The sequence below is a fragment of the Rutidosis leptorrhynchoides genome, chromosome 4 (genome assembly GCF_046630445.1).
Source record: "Rutidosis leptorrhynchoides isolate AG116_Rl617_1_P2 chromosome 4, CSIRO_AGI_Rlap_v1, whole genome shotgun sequence".
Lineage (NCBI taxonomy): Eukaryota > Viridiplantae > Streptophyta > Magnoliopsida > Asterales > Asteraceae > Rutidosis > Rutidosis leptorrhynchoides.
In genome coordinates, this window is record NC_092336.1 from 368,815,750 (window position 1) to 368,837,095 (window position 21,346).

The window sequence follows — 21,346 nt, forward strand, 5'->3', positions numbered from 1 at the left end:
CTATTACATCGGGGTGATTGGCGGTTCGGACGAGTGGATGAATAAGATCTAGAATTTGAGATAATATGTAGTCGTGATGAGACACTCTGGAAATGAGAGAGAAAATGGTGTCTCGGACAGGTTCGCCGGTAAGTGCTTCAGGTTCATCGCCAAGAGGGAAATGTGGTGGATGGAAGGGATCGCCTTCTTCTTGTCTCCAATGATTAAGTAGACTATGAACCCATCCCTAATTCATCCAGAATAGATGATGGCTAATTGGTTGATCCATTCCGGTCACACTGCTCTCGGAGCTCGAGTGAATCTCCATATCAGAATCCGAGGAACTTGAACTAGTGGCGAGTTCCATTTCGTACGATTGAATAAAGGATATTTCGATATGAAATGATTTTCGACTATCGGATGGTATTCTAATTACATAGAATATCTATATATATAAAACAAAAGATTTCGTAGATTACAGAGGAATTTACGGAATATGTCAGGCAAAGTTTACAGTAATAGATATGCTAAGGTATGAATTAGCAGATACCCTAAGATGTAAATTTTGTCTATACACTATTCATGCAATCAATGCAGTAAGATGTGTCTAGACTAAGAATGATAAGCATGTAATTTCCGAAAAAAATGATAAGCAAAACGTTTGACATGCAGACACAGTCGAAGTCCAGACTCATTAATGCATCTTAATAGTTATCAGTTAGACACACTAATGCAAGACCTGGTACGCTAAGACCACCGCTCTGATACCACATGTGATGACCCGTCCTAATTCATAAGGACGGATACAATAACATATGGTTACATTGCGAGGTATTTGACCTCTATATGATACTTTTTACAAACATTGCATTCATTTTTAAAAGATAAACTTTCATTACAACGAAAGTTGACAGGCATGCATACCATTTCATAATATTCAACTATAAATGACCTAATCTGCCATTTACTTAATAATAATCTTTATTGAATTCAATGACTTGAATGCAACGTCTTTTGAAATATGCCATGAATGACTCCAAGTATTATCTTTAAAATGAGCAAATGCACAGCGGAAGATTTCTTTAATACCTGATAATAAACATGCTTTCAAGTGTCAACCAAAAGGTTGGTGAGTTCATTAGTTTATCATAATCAATCATTTCCATTAATTTAATAGACCACAAGATTTTCAATTTCTCATAAATATCAACTCATATCAGGCATTTCGCACTGCATAGAGATAAAAATCATTCATATGGTGAACACCTGGTAATCGACCTTAACTAGATGCATATAGAATATCCCCATCATTCCAGGACAACCTTCGGACATGATAAATTCGAAGTACTAAAGCATCCGGTACTTTGGATGGGGCTCGTTGGGCCCGATAGATCTATCTTTAGGATTCACGTCAATTAGGGTGTCTGTTCCCTAATTCTTATAATACCAGACTAAAAAGGGGCATATTCGATTTCGATCATTCAACCATAGAATGTAGTTTCAATTACTTGTGTCTATTTCGTCAAACATTTATAAAAGCGCATGTATTCTCAGTCTCAAAAATATATATTGCAAAAGCATTTAAAAAGGGAGTAATGAAACTCACAATACTGTATTTTGTATATGACGACATTGAACAATGCAAGGTTGGCCTCGGATTCACGAACCTATATTAATTATATTTATATATATATATATATATATATATATATATATATATATATATATATATATATATATATATATATATATATATATATATATATATATATAAATATATATATGTTGGTCAATATCTGTCTAACAATTTAGGTCAGGTCATAGTGTATCACAATCCTATTGCTCGAGACTGATATGCAAAAGTTGACAAAAGTCAATTTGACCCAAAATGACTTCCAAAATCTATACATGCTTATTATATAACCTAAATATAATCGTTTTATATATTTAAATATATTTATCAGATTTTTATTAAAGTAAATAATACAAATCATTTATTAATAAGTAAAAATTTATATTAAAATTTATATATGATAAAAAATATACTTTTATATATCTTAAGTAATAAAATTTATAAATTTCACTTAATATCATAAAAAATATAGTGGTATGAATTATTAATGTAATTATATTACGTGTGGTAAAAATATATTTGCATCACATATTAATTTGATAAAAAAATATTGATAATAATAATAATAAGTAAAAGTTGTATTACTTTACTAATAATAATAATATTTGCATCACATCATTATTATTTTACTAATAATAATAACAATATTTATATTTACTAATGATGATATTAATTATAATAAAATGATTATTCTAATCATGATAATTTTTAATAATAATAATACTAAAATGATAATAATAATGATATTTAATAATAACAATGATATTTCTATTAAAATCATAATAAAAATGATCGTTTTAATATTAATGATACTTTTAATAATAATGATGATAGAAATAATAAAATGGTAGTTTTAATAAAAATATTAATTATAATAATAATAATAATAATATTGATTATTAGATAATAATAATAATAATAATGACGATAATAACGACGATAATAACGACGATAACGATAACGATAACGATAATAATAATAATGATAATAATCATTTTATCAATATGAAATTATAGATAATTCAATTGACGATATCTTTTAATCCGTTCATCGAAATCATACACTTTCTAAATGAAAAGTTATTAAGTTTTCACCAGCTTTCTAAGGACATGCATATCATATACCTTATTTCAGTCGTATATGTATCAAATTCATAAATCATCAAAACTATCTATCGACAAAAATTTAACATAAAAGCATGCATAAACATATATACTCGAGCACTAGTCAGGGATACACTATTAATATATAAAAGATAAGATATAAATGCTCACGTATCAATATTGAGATTCAATATTGCAGGAAAGTACGTAGACGCGACGAAAATGATAAACGCTAGGTTGACCTCCAAAGCTATACCCCTGAACCATACCCATCACTTCCATAGCTATAACCCATAATTTCCTTAGCTCTATCCCGCTCGTAAAATCCGTTTTGAAATAACTCACTCATGACCTCGTTAAAGTATTTTATGTATAATAATACTAATAATAATACTAATACTACTAATAATAATATTAAGAATAATAATATTAATATTAATAATAATAATAATAATAATAATAATAATAATAATAATAATAATAATAATAATAATAATAATAATAATAATAATAATAATAATAATAATAATAAAAATATAAATAATAATATACACGGAGGGAGTAGTATATGTGAGTGAGTGTGAGTGTTTTTACAAACCGAACTCGCAAGCTTTATAGAAACTTTCTGGTTCATCTAGTCATGCGATCACATGACGTATTAGTTCATTCCCCATGCGATCGCATGGGGACTCCTTACAGCTCACAAAGGTTTAACTTTTACCTGCCGACACTCGATTATATATATATATATATATATATATATATATATATATATATATATATATATATATATATATATATATATATATATATATATATATATATAATATATAAATATATAAATATATATTTAATCTATAGAATTAATTATATATTATATTATATTCACGGGCGAAGTGGGCTTGTAAAATTAGTTCCAATGACTCGTACGTTGTCACTCTACTAATGTCTCAGTTCCGGTTTTTCGAACGACAGTTCGTACGCTTAGGAAACTAACACTTTACGTTTCGCGTTGTGTACCTTTTAACAAAAATTAGACTTAATCATCGATGAATCATATAATAAGAAATGTAACTTATATTTTTAAATGTTGTGGTCATTTGCTTCTATGAATCAACTTCTCGTTGTTTAATAAAATATATAATAGTATTATTTTGAATCAAAAAGTTTTATATCAAGTTAATATTACATTTAATCATATTGTAAAAATATATAAATATATATATATATATATATATATATATATATATATCTTTATTTAAAAATATATAATTGAGATGTTTAAATAATAATATAATATTTAGTTTTTCAAAACTAATTATATTTCAAAATTCATTCATAATCGTTTAGAAAATATTATGTCATATCACGCTTACGTTTTTGAAAATATATATATATATATATATATATATATATATATATATATATATATATATATATTTGAAATTTATAATACAAAACTCTAATTAAGTTCTTCAAATTTCGTAAACAAATTATCTCATACAACGTTTTAGTAATAAGGTTCTTTTTAAACTGAAAACGTTTTGTACGTTTGAAACTATATGAAATATTTATAAAGATTTTGTTTTCCAAAACTAACTGTATTTAAGAATCATTTTGTTTAAAAGTTAAAATAATGGAAATCGTTATATCATAAAACATATTAGGAAAATAAAATTATAAATACTCATAATAGGTTTCAAGTTTTTAAATTACCATTTGATGATGAAGTGTGAGATAAAGTTCAGAGGTTAAAGGAACGTATGAAATTATTTTAAAATAAAACGTCGACATTTATTTTCTAAGTTATCTATATTCCATAATATTATTTTCTCATTAAATATTATGAAAGCTAATAATTATCGTATTAAAAGTCGTTAGGATAATATTGTAAATCATAAATTGAAATTCAAACAGGAATCTCCACTAACCCTTGTCTAATTTCCATTAATTGACACATTTATTCTTACTTGTAAATCACTTTACTAATTATTCTGAATACCGTTAAAAAGGAAAGGTTTCCTAAATCAAAGTGGACCTCTCAATAGAGACTCGTAATCATACAATGTATCTGATAAATCAATCATTTGATATTATCTTCTAATTCCACCGATAATCATATTGAAACAAATACGTTTATGTAAAGTATTATACGCTTAATACTTTGTTAATATTCTCAAGTTATAATATATATACATATATATATGTATACAATCATATCCATTTATATAATGGTTCGTGAATCGTCGGAGTTTGGTCGAGGTTAAATAAATGTATGAACATAGTTTAAAATTTTTGAGATTCAACATTACAGACTTTGCTTATCGTGTCAGAAACATATAAAGATCAAGTTTAAATTTGGTCAGAAAGTTTTGGGTTGTCGCATTCTAGGTGTTTATGATATGAATTAGTGTAATGGTTAAAAACTTGTTCCAAAATTTGTTCGACATCGCAAGCTTTAAACTTTATATCGCATGTGATACGTTACTCGAAATAACTTCAAAATGGCCCAAAATTTTAACTCTCCCCCTACATTTAGCGTATGCAATGCCCTTATTGCATTAATGCGGTAGAATAAGTGAAAATGAGGGACATTTTGAAATAGAAAAGATGAGAGGAAAGAAAGCAAAAACCGGCGAAGATCAAACGATCTTTGTTGTTACCATTCGTATAATATGTAGTCACCAAGTTGCTCGCATGTCATTGTACCACTTGATGAGCCAAAAGAAGGAGCCAAGTGCATGTGGCATTCCCTACAATTTGAAGTATGCTCACAAGGTACAAAATGTGTGGGGCCGTACTCGGGGGAGTATGTGCGCCCACAATAAAGTCTTAACGCACCAAAGATATCAACAAAGTCATACAAACATTCACCAACATAATGAGATATTCAACCAAACTATGCAATCGACAAGGTCACAAACAAAATATAATCTCCATGCTTCAACAAACAAGCATAATATAACAATGATCAATATCACACATGCATAATCCAACGAATCGATTATCAAACAATTAACATCAAACACAAAGTAAACAATGAATAAGAACATCACAAACCTAAATAGTGTGAAATTATTACATACTAACATTCAAATTCATATTGTTTTATGCGGGAACCACAAGCCCCCCGGATCCAAATTAGTACCATCATAAACCACAATCCAACATAAAGTAAATTGTTTTCATCACACATGCCAAATTTTCTAATAGTTCAAAAGCCCCCGATCCATCCGCCCGCGATTATTACATGCCACAATTGAAATAAAAGTTTCATAAATCAACCAACAAATGTTTTAATTAAACCATAAGCAAAGAGAGAGAGAGAGAGAGTGCAACGATAAGAATTACCACCAATTATATCCTCCACAGTATGAGCTGCAGGATTGGTCCGAGTTCGGATAATCTTCATAATTGGGTGGCCTATTCCACTTGCTTTGCTCCTGTTGTTGTTGTTGCCTTAAACGTTCAAAGTGCGTAAACTTCTCGGCTCTCCTATATGCTTCGTTAGGTTCATAGTCAATTAAAGGTTGGCTTCTAGGGTGCTCAAAGTCATACGGGTTAAATGTGGGAGCAAAAGGCTGGGGTACATTCGGCTCCGCATAGCCCAATTGATTACAATGGACTTGCCATTGTGAAATCGCACGGAGGCCCGAGATATTGTAGCTTGCCTCATATTCTTTGTTGCTTTGGTTTATATTGATTTGACTAAATTGATTGGCAATCCAAGCTTGATCATAACCACTCGGCATACTACTTCCCGCCTCGGTTGCTCCACTACTTGATCCTATGTTACCCGTTTTAAAATCGTGCATCACCCTCTCCTCTTCTTCTTCCTCATTTTCCCCGATGATGTTTAGATCAAACCATCTCCTCATAATGTTCTTCATGTCCCTTTTCAGAATCTTACCCCCTTTAAAATCAGCATATCCAAATCTAGCCATTTTATTGGTCGTGTACCCTGATATGTCAATTCCTAATTGTCTTGCTATCCTTGTCACAAATACACCACCCACCGTGCCCTTCTTCCTTTTGTCTCAGTTTTATCGAAAAGATAGTCAGCAATCACATGGGGGACATGGACATGTTTCTTATTGGCAATTCGGTCAGTGAGCCAAATGTCCAAATATGACATTTTCACATTGCTATGAAAACGGTAGTTGACCGTGTTCGCAATGAATCGGGCTATGATCCGAAGTTCATGTGTCTTAAGGGTGTTTGCAACATTAGGCTAAAAATTTCGTCGCTTATTTGGTTTCAGGCCGCAGGATAGTTAAAATTTTGAGGGTTGGTATTGGGGATTTTGCAAGACAAGAGGTAATTCCAAAGGGCATCAGTGTTGTTTCTAAATTTGGTGTAAATTCCCAGGGCTCTAATAAGTTGGAGCATGCTCATTTTTCTTTGTTGCCCACCCAAGTAAAAGGTCATGTACTCTTGGTCAGTGATTGTTTCTACCCTAAAGATAACAATCAAGGCGTAAGTGAACTCTAAGGTCAGACAGTGTAAATAGGCTCATTGAATCTGAAAATTGGAACCCAAGGGTTTATTGATAAGTTCCCATATGTAGTCGCAAAAAGACCCTCATCAGTCATACCGACTTCATCAAGAAGAGACCATTCAATGTATTTACCAGGATAAAAGTGGTCCTTGAGCCTAAGCTCTAAGCCTGCTCTAAAACGTGGGTTCAATAAAACCTGTTGTAAACATGGGTCTGTTGAGAGTCTCCGGATATCCTCTGAGATTGTTGGCACTTCATCATCCTCAACCTCTTGTTGAGCCACAGGGTGTTTACCCCTGCCCTTGATTCCAATACTCTTTTGGCATTTTGTTCTGCTTCCTGAACCATGTGACCTTGTGGGATCATTAGTCTACAAGACAAGACAACAAGAGAAAAACATTGTGGAGAGGTAAAAGTTAGCACATAAACAATTTTGCTTTCAAATTCCAATCATTATTTCCAAGTTGATTTTAAAAATTTTACAATTAGTTTCATCATGCAAAACATGTGCGTGTATATCATACATGAATAAAACAATTGCATTTAGACATGGTCAAATGTGAAACCAAACAAAGATATACCACTTGGTGAAATTTCAAAATTTACACAAAGTTGCAACATTTAGCTCATGCAATCAATTATCAATCATATGTAGTATCATAAGCTATACATGCATTATACTCTATCATAAAGCTCATTTTGGTCAAACATGGTCAACATGAACCAATTGCAAAAAGTCAACCCATTGTAAATAGTCAAAGTCTATTTAGTTCAGAATTTAACTAAGACAAGATTATTCATCAAATTATATCAATTCTTCATGTTATAACATAAATATACCGCAAACAAGCACATTATCACTAATCACATGATTAAATTGGTCAAACCCATTCAAAACCCTAGCTTATAAACCCTAATTTTCAATTTCAAATCATACAAGCATGAAAGATGGATTCAAAGCAAGATAATCATGGTAGACTAACAAATAAGCATCAACAATAACAATTACCACTCCAATTTGGCTCAAAATAAAAAACCCGCAAATTGGATGAACCCTAGAATTTCAAAGTTGAAATCGATGTAACTAAGCATGCATATCATGTTAATAAACATCAATGTAGTCTAGATTCATCAACAATTCAGCCATTAACATCATAAATCAAGCATAATCTACGAATTAAGCATAAAGAGAAAAATGGTAAAAATCAACCAAATCATGTTAAAGAATGAATTAAAATGATAGATTCTTACTTTTCCCATATTAGATGATGAAGATTTGCAAGAAAATTGATGAAATTTGAAGCTTTCGGTCAATTTAGGTTGAATAGGGTTAGAGTAGCGCCGCTATTATAGAGAAAATTGAAGTTGGGTGTGAAAAAATGAGGTTTGGTTCGTGCAGAATTCTTAAGTAGCAGATGCAAAAGCGCCGCTTTTCAAACAGGAGCGCCGCTCCTGGCAAAATAGAAGCGTCGCTTTTGAAAGAAAAGCGTCACTCTAGGAGAACTAAAAGTGCCGCTTTTGAACACAAAAGCGCCGTTCTTGGCTATTGTCCATTTTTGGTTCCAAAACACAGGTTAAAGCGCCGCTCTTGTAGCAGAAGCGTCGCTCTTGGAAGTGAAAAGCGCCGCTCCTAGGATAAAAGCGCCGCTTTTATACCTGATTGCAGTTTTTCCAATTTTAAGTCCATTTTGACCCATTCACAAACTATTTTTGACATTTTTAATTTTACCCATATGCATGCAATGCAAAAACATAAAAAATGCAACTAAGAAAAGGAATATCATACAATTCTAAACGGAATGCAATTAAAAGATATTATATACACAATTGTGGAAAGTTTTAACGAGTCTATCACCCGACTCCCATCCTCTTGAGATTTCAACTAATCCCGGGGTGGTAAACTTCCCTTCCCTTTGAGCTAACGGAAACATTTTCATTATCGCCACCACTTAACATTGACATTAACCAATCATTCATTACCTTAGTTTCATTGATTAACTCTTTAAGTTTGACTTTCTCATATTTTGACAAGTTTGACACTAGGTGTTTTCTCAAGTGTTCATCCTTTTTGGATGAAGCCCGATGCACCCGCCCAAATAACTTTCGCATAGACTTGTCAACAACGTCGTTTTGATTTTTTTCTTTACCTTAAATTCCCTTGGTTAATCCCCCACTACCTTTAGTTGGTGAACCAACTTGCCTTGTGCTTGTGATGCATTGCACACTAGCAACAACTTGTTGTGTGGTCAATGGCATTGATGGTGTTTTAACACGTTTGGTTTTTATGCTCTTGTATTTCCCTTTATCCTGAAGAGTCAATTTCCCGGTTCTAAAGTCAAAGAAAGAGCCCGCAGTTGCCAAGAATGGCCTTCCCAAAACAAGGGGCACAATCGAGTCTTCCTTTATATCAACAATAACAAAGTTAATGGGAAATTCCATGTCCCCCACATTAACAATTAAGTCTTCGACGATCCCCATACTAGAGTTAATTGATTGATCAATTAATTTAACTCCCATTGTAGTAGGTGAAAGGTCACCTAGGCCTAGCCTTTTGTAAATGGAGTAGGGCATGAAATTGATACTTGCCCCTGAATCGGCTAAAGATGTGAGCATCTCTGAACCGGTTACATTGCATGAGATAAGGAAAGGTTCGGGATCACCCATTTTTGATGGTAGGTTACATTTATTTAAAATTCCATCACACTCCTTTTTCAAGAAAGCTGTGGATGCTTGCTCAACATCTCCCTTTTTGGCCATGAGTGTCTTCAAAAATTTCCCATAGTTGGGCATATTCTCAAGCACCTCCGCCAAATGGAGTTTAACATAAATATTTTCATTGTTGGTTAAGGTTGACTTAAAATCCACATCATTTAGATGTATAGGAGGTAATGATTGAGGATGTGAGACAGGTGTCTCATTTTTCTCCTTAGTTGATGTAGTAAGAACCTCAACCTCGTTCTTTTGCGCCTTTGTATTCAATAAGGTTTTGACCTTTTGCTCTTTATCAACTTTTCCCAATTGAATTTGCTCAAAATAACCCTTTAACTCCTTGCATGTCGACTCGGTAATCTCCATGGACATTACACTTTTAACTTGGTAGGGAATGAATGTTGCATCGTCCAAATCTTCCAAAAACTTAAATACCCCATAATCTATAGTATCAATTTCTAACGCTTCATCAAAATCAAACTTATCTCCTTCAATGTCGAACTTGAAAGCTTGAGGGTATTCGGATTGATCCTCTTCGGTTGAATAAATCGAGTTCACTTGAGCAAAAGTATTGGTAGGATTTGATGAACTCGCTTGATTTTAGGTTGGATTGGTGGTGTTACTCTCGATAGGAATAAGTCTCGTGTTATTTTGGTGATTTTGTTGGTTGTTTCGGTTGTTGTTGTAATTATTCGAGTTAACTTGAGTGTTTGAAGATAAAGTTCCTTTTAGTCTTTCGGTAACTTGACTTGAAATTCTTCCAACAGTTCTCTCAAGGTTTTGGAATAAGGCTTGTTGGTTTAGGAGTTGTTGCTTTAAGGGCTCATTCTCTTTCATTAGAAAAGCTTCGGTTGATTCTACCTTCTTGATGTAGTTTTGTAACAACCTGGCAAAAACATCATTGACGGCGTCGTTAATTTAGGTCCCGTTACGTGGTCATAATCCCTATATGAGACGCGTTTGACCAAAATGATGTCACATTCATTTGAAACGTACAAGACTTACAAAGTTTAGTTTACCAAACGGTTTGACAACAAGTTTAAGTTTACAAAAGTTATAAGGTATAAATGAAATAATTTGCAACATAATATAAGTTGTAAATCTCGAATGCTATCACTAGCGTATGTATGTAAACATTAAGTTTGAATTCAAAGGTGCTATCACTAGTGTATGCATGTATGCTTGACCCCAAGAAAGTAATCAAAGTGTGCGAAAGCATGTATCAAGTAGCCAAATATGAACCTGAGAAACATATAGAAAACTGTCAACGAAAAACGTTGGTGAAATCATAGGTGTATTTGTAAAGTATGTTTTTGAACCACAAGATTTAGTATAGTTGATTATCTAAAGCGTTTGCATTCCAAAGATGTTGTTTGTATGTCGAGCACCCAATTATCAAGGCTTTACTAAATGGTACCTCTGAATCATAGTGTTAGAACCTACACTATACACGATAAAATTACATTTCATCCGCTAACGGTAGCGAACCGTTCGAATGAGGGTTCGTCAAACCCGTATGGCCACACAACATAATTTCGCGCTTACACCATGCAAGTGTAACTAATGATAATTGGATTGAGGCTTTTTGTTCTAACTCGTTGTGGAATGTTTGTTTTTGTACTTGTGTTCAACATATAAAAGTATAAACTGTATATGTTTCTCATCCCATGATTTAAAAGTATAAAAGTTATTGAAAAGTTGGGACTATGATCTCACCGTAGTTGTATGCCAAAGTACTTGTAATTAAATGTTGTGTAATGAAAGTTGCTTAGCCTTGACCTAAACAAATAAGTTGTATCAATTACCAGTTACGACACAAGGTCGAGTGAAATGTGTTCAATTAGTCCTATGGCTCGTTACGACTCAATTATATAGCATGTGAATCAAGTTGTCGAGTTTCATGCAAGAATCAAGTATAAAAGAGGATTTGAACAATTTGCATAAGTTTTTGGTTAAGTTTGACCAAAAGTAAAACTTGGTCAAAGTCAAAGTCAACGGGGCCGGGTCGGGTATCCGAAAATTTTTCTTCGATTAGTAATCATATATAAACATGTTGACCAAGTTTCATGTTAATTGGAGGTGCGTAGCATAGTTAGAATTAAACGGTAAACGACCAAGAAAAACAGAATTTTGCAGTTCATTTGGATGGCGTCCAAAATGGCTGGACTGCATCCAAAGGGTGGGACGGCGTCCAAAACACCTGGGTTGCTGAAATGCTGAAATTTCACAAGTCTCGAACCAAAACTCGTACAAACACAAATTTTGAACCGCAAACACTTAAAATGCATATCATACATCGTTGGAAAGATATTTTAACGAGAAATACAACTAAGCACATTTCATCAAACAAGTTCATCATTTACAACAACAAAATCCTCGTCGAATGACCGTTAAAAGTCCATTATCAAAGTTTCAAGTTCGTAAAACGCATTCCATGATCCGGGAACTTACTACACACATATAATATGTCGTTTCATAGGTAATTATGCATACAATACAACTAAACACTTACCAACAACATTGCAAAGCATTTGATGCATCGAAAGTTCATTTTAAAATCTATCAAACCCTAACCAAGAATCATGAAATCAATAATCATGTTAATGAGGTCTTACCAAGCCAATCAACATATCAAATTGAAGCTAATGATGCTAGTAACACATTTAACACAATAGGTTTAACATCTAACAACATTTAATCAATCAAAATTAAAGATTAAACTTACCCATTTCAAGTGTTCATGCTAGTTACACCAAATAACAAGATCGAGCATACAAATTACATACACGACATCACAATGAGCCATAGACACTAATTAACATCATTTCAAGTCTAAAGGTCTAAATTATGAAAATTTAGAGATTTTGAAAAGCTTACCCCAAGCTATGAAATTGGTACCAAATTGAAGAGGATGAAGAGAGGGTCACGAATATGTAGTTTGTTTTGATGTTTGCTTGCTAGATCCGATTTAGATGATGAATGAATGATTTTGGTGGAAATGGGGTTTCTCCATCTAGAGAGAAAAGGGAGGTTGAAGATGAAATGAATGAGTGGTGGAAGGTGGGTTGACTAGTTGACCTAGTCCATTAGTTTGGCCACTTAGCAACTTTGGTCCCTCGAGTTTAAAGCGGATGCGTGAATTAACCAAACGAATTCATTTAAATACGCGAGAATAAACGGAATGTTATAATACAATAACAGAAAATATTAAGAACGTTAGTTAATGGAAGGTATGAATTTAGATAACGAAAGATATTATCTAAAAAAAAAAGACGGGCGTTAAAATGAATTAACGGAAAAATGCGGGATGTTACATTACCTACACCTTAAAAGAAATTTCGTCCCAAAATTTAGTTGGAAGTAGTAGTCGTTGTTTCTTCCTCGAAATCTTGCGTTGCCAATTCTACGAATGAGTGAAGGTATTTCTTGGGCATTCCAACGAACTTTGACATTCGGGATTTTACGTTGTTTTAGATTTTGTTTCACGATTCATAATTTCAACCGGTTCTCCTAGGAAATGGAGTTTGTCATCGATTTTAAGCTTATCGAAAGGAATAACAAGTTCTTGTTCGGCAAAACGCCTCTTTAAGTTTTATACATGGAATGTAGAATGAACGGAATTCGATTGAGTCGAGAGATCGAAACGGTAAGCAACGGGTTCAATACACTCCAAGATTTTAAAAGGATCCAAATGTCACAGATTTAGCGTCCTACGTTTTCCGAAACACATTACACCTTTCCAAGGTGCGATTTTTTAATATTACGCGGTCACCCACTAGGAATTCGAGAGGCTTACGTCTAACATCGGCATAGTGGCGATTATGTGACGACCCGAAAATTTTTGACCAAATTTAAACTTGATCTTTATATGTTTCCGACACGATAAGCAAAGTCTATAAGGTTGAGTCTCAAAAATTTTGAACTATGTTATGAATTCATTTGACCTTCGACTATTCCCGACGATTCACGAACCACTATCTGTAAATAAATACATATATATTTAAATATATGTATAAATTTGAAATAGAAACTTATATGATTTAATTCATTTGTGTAAATAAAATAATATATGATATTACTATATATATATATATATATATATATATATATATATATATATATATATATATATATATATGATTTAGAATTTATTTAATAAATGCTCGTAGCGCTCGTTTGTCATTTTGATAGTTATTAATCAAGTTAGAAATGAACTTATGTGATTTTAAAATAAACAGTGATCCGAAAATGGGTTTTATAAATTATAGATTTAGTAAAATGTATTTAGGAGCTATTTGTTAAATTTTAAAACTTTTTATATTTTACTTGGGGTTGGGAGTGAATAATTAATGTAATTTTTATTTTATAATTAATGAGCAAATTTTATACCATAATGACCAAAATAAATATAATTAATTACTGTGAAAATATAGGATTTTTCTGAACACTTTTATCCACCATTGACGTACAACGGAGTATGATATAATGGATGTAATATAAGTGTCGGCAGAATAATATATCTATAATGAATTGAATTATTAAATTAGAATCACTGTTAAATCATTGAAATCCTTTTCTAATACTGTGCCTGATTGAATCCGATTCTGTTTCATATCACTCTCCAAATTAACACAAGAGTATTATTAGATATGATTATTAATCAATATATATTAATTATTATATATGAACTGTAAATGTAATAATGTGTATATATATATATATATATATATATATCTATATGTGATATGCATATAGGAAGATAGATTCATCAACCAAACACCCACCCACATCTCATCACCTTCTATGCTTCTTTCTTCGGCCATCATCGAACTATCACCACGATCACCAGTCACCATTTACAACCACTTTATGATATGAATCGAACCATCATCAATTTTTTTCTTGATGAACCCGTTACTACCACACACCACTGGTGCTTCTTCTTCTCCATCCTTGAAGACCCACAACTATTACTTGTTTCATTTATTTCTTTTCAATTCGAACCCAATTCTGCTCAAAATCACATCAAAAGCTCACACATACATATACTTATACTTGATGAACTAAACTCAAAACCACCAACGATCAATCATCTCTTTCGTTGATCAATCGAACCACCCATAGTTCAACCATCCTCTTCTACCTCCGGCCTCTACTACTACACCACCGTGACAACTATCCACCACCATCCTCCATCTCTCTACTCTCTTTCTTAATTGTTTCTGTTTTGAATCTTCCACACACCATCACCACCACTCTAACTGTTTCTTAGTTCTGTTGTGTGCTATAGCTACAATATTTTTGCTGCAGCTGTACCTATAATGAAACCAACAGCCACCCATCAAAACCCATCTCGTTATATTGTTGTTCCACTTTCGAAATAACGAATCAAAAACCTGTTGTTATCCTTATGATCATACGACTACTACTACTATTTCGTTCTTAATCGAGAACCACCCAAACCCACCACCTTCATCACATCATCATTGTTAACCTCCAATACCACCATGAAACCATCGTGATTAACTGTTGATGTCATCTATTTGCTGTTGTAAAAGAACACCATCAAAACCAACCTAAAACTATTCCTGTTTACTGATACAACTGTGTTTTCGTTTTTCTGTTTTCTCTTTTGTTAAAAGAACAAAGATACATGTCGACCAGATGGAGTATCCAAGAAACACGTGGGGTTGCTAGCTCACTATAAAATTTCTTTTTTAGCCGTCCCACTAAATATAAAGTATCAAAGGATCGGATCCTTTAATTATTTTACTACTTGGGCTTTATTTAAAGTATATTGGACTTGCAATCTTGGACTCGGTTAATCTATTTTGGGTCTTATTTTAATAGTGGGCTATTGGATCAATCTACAAAACATGCAAACCGCTGCCTTCTTTTATACTTTTTGTTCGAATACAGCAGCTATTGCGGCAGATATTTCTGTTTCTTTAAACAATGTCTTGATGATGATGTTCGCTTATGACGATGGAAAAGATGATGATGGGTATGTTACGCGAATAAGGATCATGGTGTTTATATTATAGTGATGATACTCGTTGATGATTGTTATGATAATGATGATGGTGAAGAACCAGGTTAAAAATGATGTTAGTGATGATAATGATACAACGATAAAAGATGATGATGTTTTGATCATGATAATGATTTAGATGATGATGATTGGGTTTTAGTTTATGAAGAAAAACAAACAATTTCGGACCTAATAAATAAATAATTAAGCGAATTAAAACTAATACAAATGAACAGTTCATTGGTTGAGTGTATGTTTATTGAGCGAGAGGTCTCGGGTTCGAGCCCGGTCTGAGGCATGGTTTTTTTTTAGGAAAAGCTTTTGAGGTAGTACTTCTATTACCATCATCATCATCATCATCATTATTATTATTATTATTATTATTATTATTATTATTATTATTATTATTATTATTATTATCACTACACTAAAATAAATATTATACTATTATTATTATTATCATTAAAATGAGCATTAGGATTATTATTACTATTATTATTATTATTATTATTATTATTATTATTATTATTATTATTATTATTATTATTATTAATATTATGATTAGTATTATCCTTAAAATTATCATTTTTGAAATTATTATTGCTAACAAAAGTATTTTTATTAAAATTATCATTTTCGTTATCATTATAAGTATTATCATTTTTTTTTATCATTACTAACATTATTATTATTATTATTACTATTATTTTTATCACTTTTATTATTATTATCTTTGTTAACATATAACATTTTTATCATTTTATTATTAGTATTATCATTATTATTAAAAGTATTGTTATTTTTATTATTATCTTTACTATTATTATTTTAGTATTATTATAATTATTATTTTTAACAAACAAATGTTATCTATATAAAAATATATTACAAGTCAACTAATATTACATACTAATATAATATGTTTTTAACTAATAGATTACCATTTATATTGATAAAACTTTAATTAAATTATATATCATATATTTATTATAAGTATAATTATATTTAAAGATACTAATTTTAATAAATTATAAAATATAAATAAACTTAGTTGATTAAATGAGATATGTGTTAATATGTATGCAACTGATATAGGTTCGTGAATCCAAGGATAACCCTACATTATTCAGTTCAGTCGTATGCATATTTTTACTACAAAATATCGTATTGTGAGTTTTATTTGCTCCCTTTTTAAATGCTTTTGCAATATATATTTTTGGGACTGAGAATACATGCGCTTTTATAAATGTTTTACGAAATAGACACAAGTAATCGAAACTACATTATATGGTTGAATGGATCGAAGCGAAATATGCCCCTTTTAGCTTGGTAATCTAAGAATTAGGGAACATCACTAATTTTGAGAATTAGTGCACCCCTAATTGACGCGAATCCTAAAGATAGATCTATTGGGCCTAACAAACCCCATCCAAAGTACCGGATGCTTTAGTACTTCGAATTAGTTTTTATTATGTCCGATGGATGTCCCGGAATGATAGGGGATATTCTTATTTACATCTTGTTAATGTCGGTTACCAGGTGTTCAATCCATATGAATGATTTTTGTCTCTATGCATGGGACGTATATTAAATGAAAATCTTGTGGTCTATTAAAATGATGGAAATGATTATTTATGTTAAACTAATAAACTCACCAACCTTTTGGTTGACACTTTAAAGCATGTTTATTCTCAGGTATGAAAGAAATCTTCCGCTGTGCATTTGCTCATTTTAGAGATATTACTTGGAGTCATTCATGACATATTTCAAAAGACGTTGCATTCTAGTCGTTGAGTTCATCAAGATTATTATTAAGTCAATTATAGTTGGATATATTATGAAATGGTATGCATGCCGTCAACTTTTGATGAAATGAAAGTTTGTCTTTTAAAACCGAATGCAATGTTTGTAAAATGTATCATATAGAGGTCAAGTACCTCGCGATGTAACTAAATGTAATGTATTCATCCAGATGGATTAGGATGGGTATCTACAGGTGGTATCAGAGCGGTGGTCTTAGCGAACCAAGTCTTGCAGTAGTGTGTCTAACTAGTAGTTGTTAGGATGCATTAATGAGTCTGGACTTCGACCGTGTCTGCATGTCAAAAGTTTTGCTTATCATTTCGTGTCGAAAATTACTTGCTTATCATTCTTAATCTAGACATATCTTACTGCCTGGATTGCATGAATAGTGTATAGACAAAATTCATATCTTAGCGTATCTGTTACTGTAAACTTTGCCTGATATATTCCATAAATTCCTCCGTAATCTACAAAATCTTTTATTCTATATATAGATATTCTATGTAATTAGAATACCATCCGATAGCTGGAAATCATTTCCTATCGAAAAATCTGTTACTCAATCGTACGATATGGAACTCGTCATTAGTGCAAGTTCTTCGGAACCCGACAGCTATTCCGACATGGATGTTCACCTAAGCTCCAGAAGCAGCGTCACCGGAATGAATCAACCAATCAGCCATCCCCAATTCATCTGATGGGTTCGTAGTCGACTTAATCAATGGAGACGAGAAGAAGGTGATACTTTCCACCAACCAAATTCACCTCTTGACGGAGAACCCGAAGCACTTACCGGCGAACCAGTTCAAAACACCATTTTCTCTCTCATTTCCAGAGTATCTCGCCACGACTATATCATAACTCAGATTCTAAACCTTATTCATTCGCTCGTTCCTACCGACAATCATCCCGGAGTAATAGAAGAAGTCAACGAACTTCGCTCTCGAGTAATTAATTTGGAGAATATGGTGCAAAACTTACCAGCTTCAGCAACATCACCGAAACCAACAGTACCACCAACAACCCAAGTTTCAACATCACATGCCTCAACATCTCATTCTGTACCTCGAGTATAATCATCGTTCTACATGACGTTCTACATCATTTATCTTCATTCGACATGGCGATTATGTAATCTCTAATGTTTTAGAGATTATATATTCTTGCTCTAACGGTAAATCAGATGAGTTAATATCATATTAACTCATTAAATCCATGATTACTTCTGAGGAAAATATATATGTAAGTATATTTTCATAAAGATTGTAATTAAAAATTCTTTTGTACAAACTATTAATGGTGAAAATATTTTAACGGGTAGGTAATACCCTAGAAATATTTAGATTTCACATTAATAAGTTACACTGTACATTCTTCAAATCCGATTCAATAGTCATTTACCATCCTACTTACAACCACAGAAGTACGAATCCGTTCGTCACAGAATAACCATTTTCATTCAATTTCATATTTGGATTTTGACCTATCAGAATCCAACAAGGGGCATAATGAAGAAAACATTGGACAAAATAAAATTTGTTAGAAACAAACAAATTAACTATGAGAAAAAATTTGTTAAGAATCCACGCTAACAAAATCCTAGCTAACTGTTAATTCCTTATTACATTTTATTTATCGCAATTTACTTATCGCAATTTTAATTCTCGCAATTTTATTTATTGTCATTTAATTTCTGTTATTTACGTTACGCACTTTATTTATCGTCATTTAATTTTTATTATTCATTTTACGCACTTTAAATATCGGGACACGTATACAAGGTTTTGACATATCATATTTTCGCATCTATATATATTATTTGGAATAACCATAGACACTCTATATGCAGTAATGCTTGAGTTAGCTATACAGGGTTGAGGTTGATTCTACAATAATATATATACTTTGAGTTGTGATCGAGTCTGAGGCATGTACACGGGTCACGATACGTATTAATTAATTCGAATATTATATATTAAGCTATATATGAATTATTGGACTGTTAACTGTGGACTATCAACTATGGACTACTAACATTGGACAATTAAAATGAATTAAAATACTGATTATAACATATGAAACTTAACAATTCTTCAAGTTTGCCACTTGATTTCATCTTAAACCTCCTTTGTATCTCGACGATTACAATCTGCGTTCAAAACCTTTCATGATTCTTGAAAACATCTCAATCGAGAGGATGAACCAACCGCACTTCATCTATGGAAGGAAAGATTTAAACATATAGTTATGCACTTGAAACCTTTTGGAACCTGAGTAAATGTTTAACATGTATCTGTGCTAGCTCCTTTGTCATTACTATTACCGAAAATAACATTGCAATTCTTTTTCAAAATAGCAAATTTTGTCACAGCTCCAATAAATCAACTTCGACTTTTCATTCAAAACAACCTTGTTATAACTTTGATATATATGCGTGCTCTTTATTATTACCGGGGAACCTTTTATATTCCACCATATTACCATCAGCGTTTAATCATCTAAAAACACAATTCTCTTGAAACCACCTCGGATTGAAAACCGATGATTTGGATATGGTAGCATTAAATGCAGAGGAAACACCAAAATCGTAGATGGTCTGAATGGCCAAAAGTTTGATGATAATGAATGGAATGTTGGGAACGCTCGATAGAAAATTTCGTACTGAAAAACAGATTGAGCTAACCATGAAGGAGACTAAGGACAAATACAAGGACCAAACCCTATATTTAAAGAATCCAGGTAATTCTGGATCCGATGAAATCTTTAGAGAATATCCTGCTCCGAAGTCATGTTAAAATCTTGCGAAAAATTATTCCTTATCAACTTTCGAACTTAGAAATTCCAAAATATCATCATAAATATCTTCGATATTTCTGAAGATATCTTCATAAATATTCTCGTCTGATATTAATTATCTCTCCGAGCTATCTGTGTTATATCATAAAAGGAAAATATTTTAGTTTCTATATTCTGTAAAGATTCGAATTTAAAATATGAATGTTTTTGAAGTAGTGTTGGGAGCTGAAGCATGAGTTAGTATAATATAATGACACTTGATCAACGTGATTATATTACAGTAAGTCAAGCTGAGTTTCTAATGAAACGTGATAATTCACAGATTATAACGTCATCATGTGCCATGTTACACGACTCTTACATTATACCTAATCTCCAAACATATCAAGAATATATTTTCTTGATAGTTCTATCCTCAGGGATTCTGGTAATTCGACAAATCAAATCGTGCTATTACCTTCTGCTTAGTATATTATGATCAATCGAAACTTCATACCTACGAATTCTGGACCATTATTCGCTTGACTTGAAGTCGGGAAGAGAAAACAAAAACATGGAACTCCTAAATATAAGGGAAAATATAAAGCCCAACAACAACACAGAAATTACAAACCGTGTATATCAATGCGTATAGCAATATAAAGACACGGGAGAATCAAATATAGTATAACCCCAAGGTAATAGTAGAAGTGAATAGATTCCTCCGGAGGTAAATGGAAAAGAAGAATGACAGATGCGATAGTTAGGAAAATATCAAGAATCAGAACTAGATTTAGCATTTTCAAAATCTTTTG

General features: G+C 32.0%; 1 protein-coding gene across 1 annotated transcript; it reads right to left on the reverse strand.

The window, feature by feature from the left end:
• Positions 1 to 9,361: 9,361 nt before the first annotated feature.
• On the reverse strand, positions 9,362 to 9,877 carry LOC139841822 (uncharacterized). Its single transcript, XM_071832018.1, has one exon. The coding sequence runs from the start codon at positions 9,875 to 9,877 to the stop codon at positions 9,362 to 9,364; it is 516 nt and encodes a 171-aa protein (XP_071688119.1).
• Between the last annotated feature and the right edge of the window lie 11,469 nt (positions 9,878 to 21,346).

Excerpts from the sequence above, each read along its gene's own strand:
- LOC139841822 (XM_071832018.1), bottom strand. The coding sequence starts at position 9,877 with ATGGGTGATCCCGAACCTTTCCTTATCTCATGCAATGTAACCGGTTCA.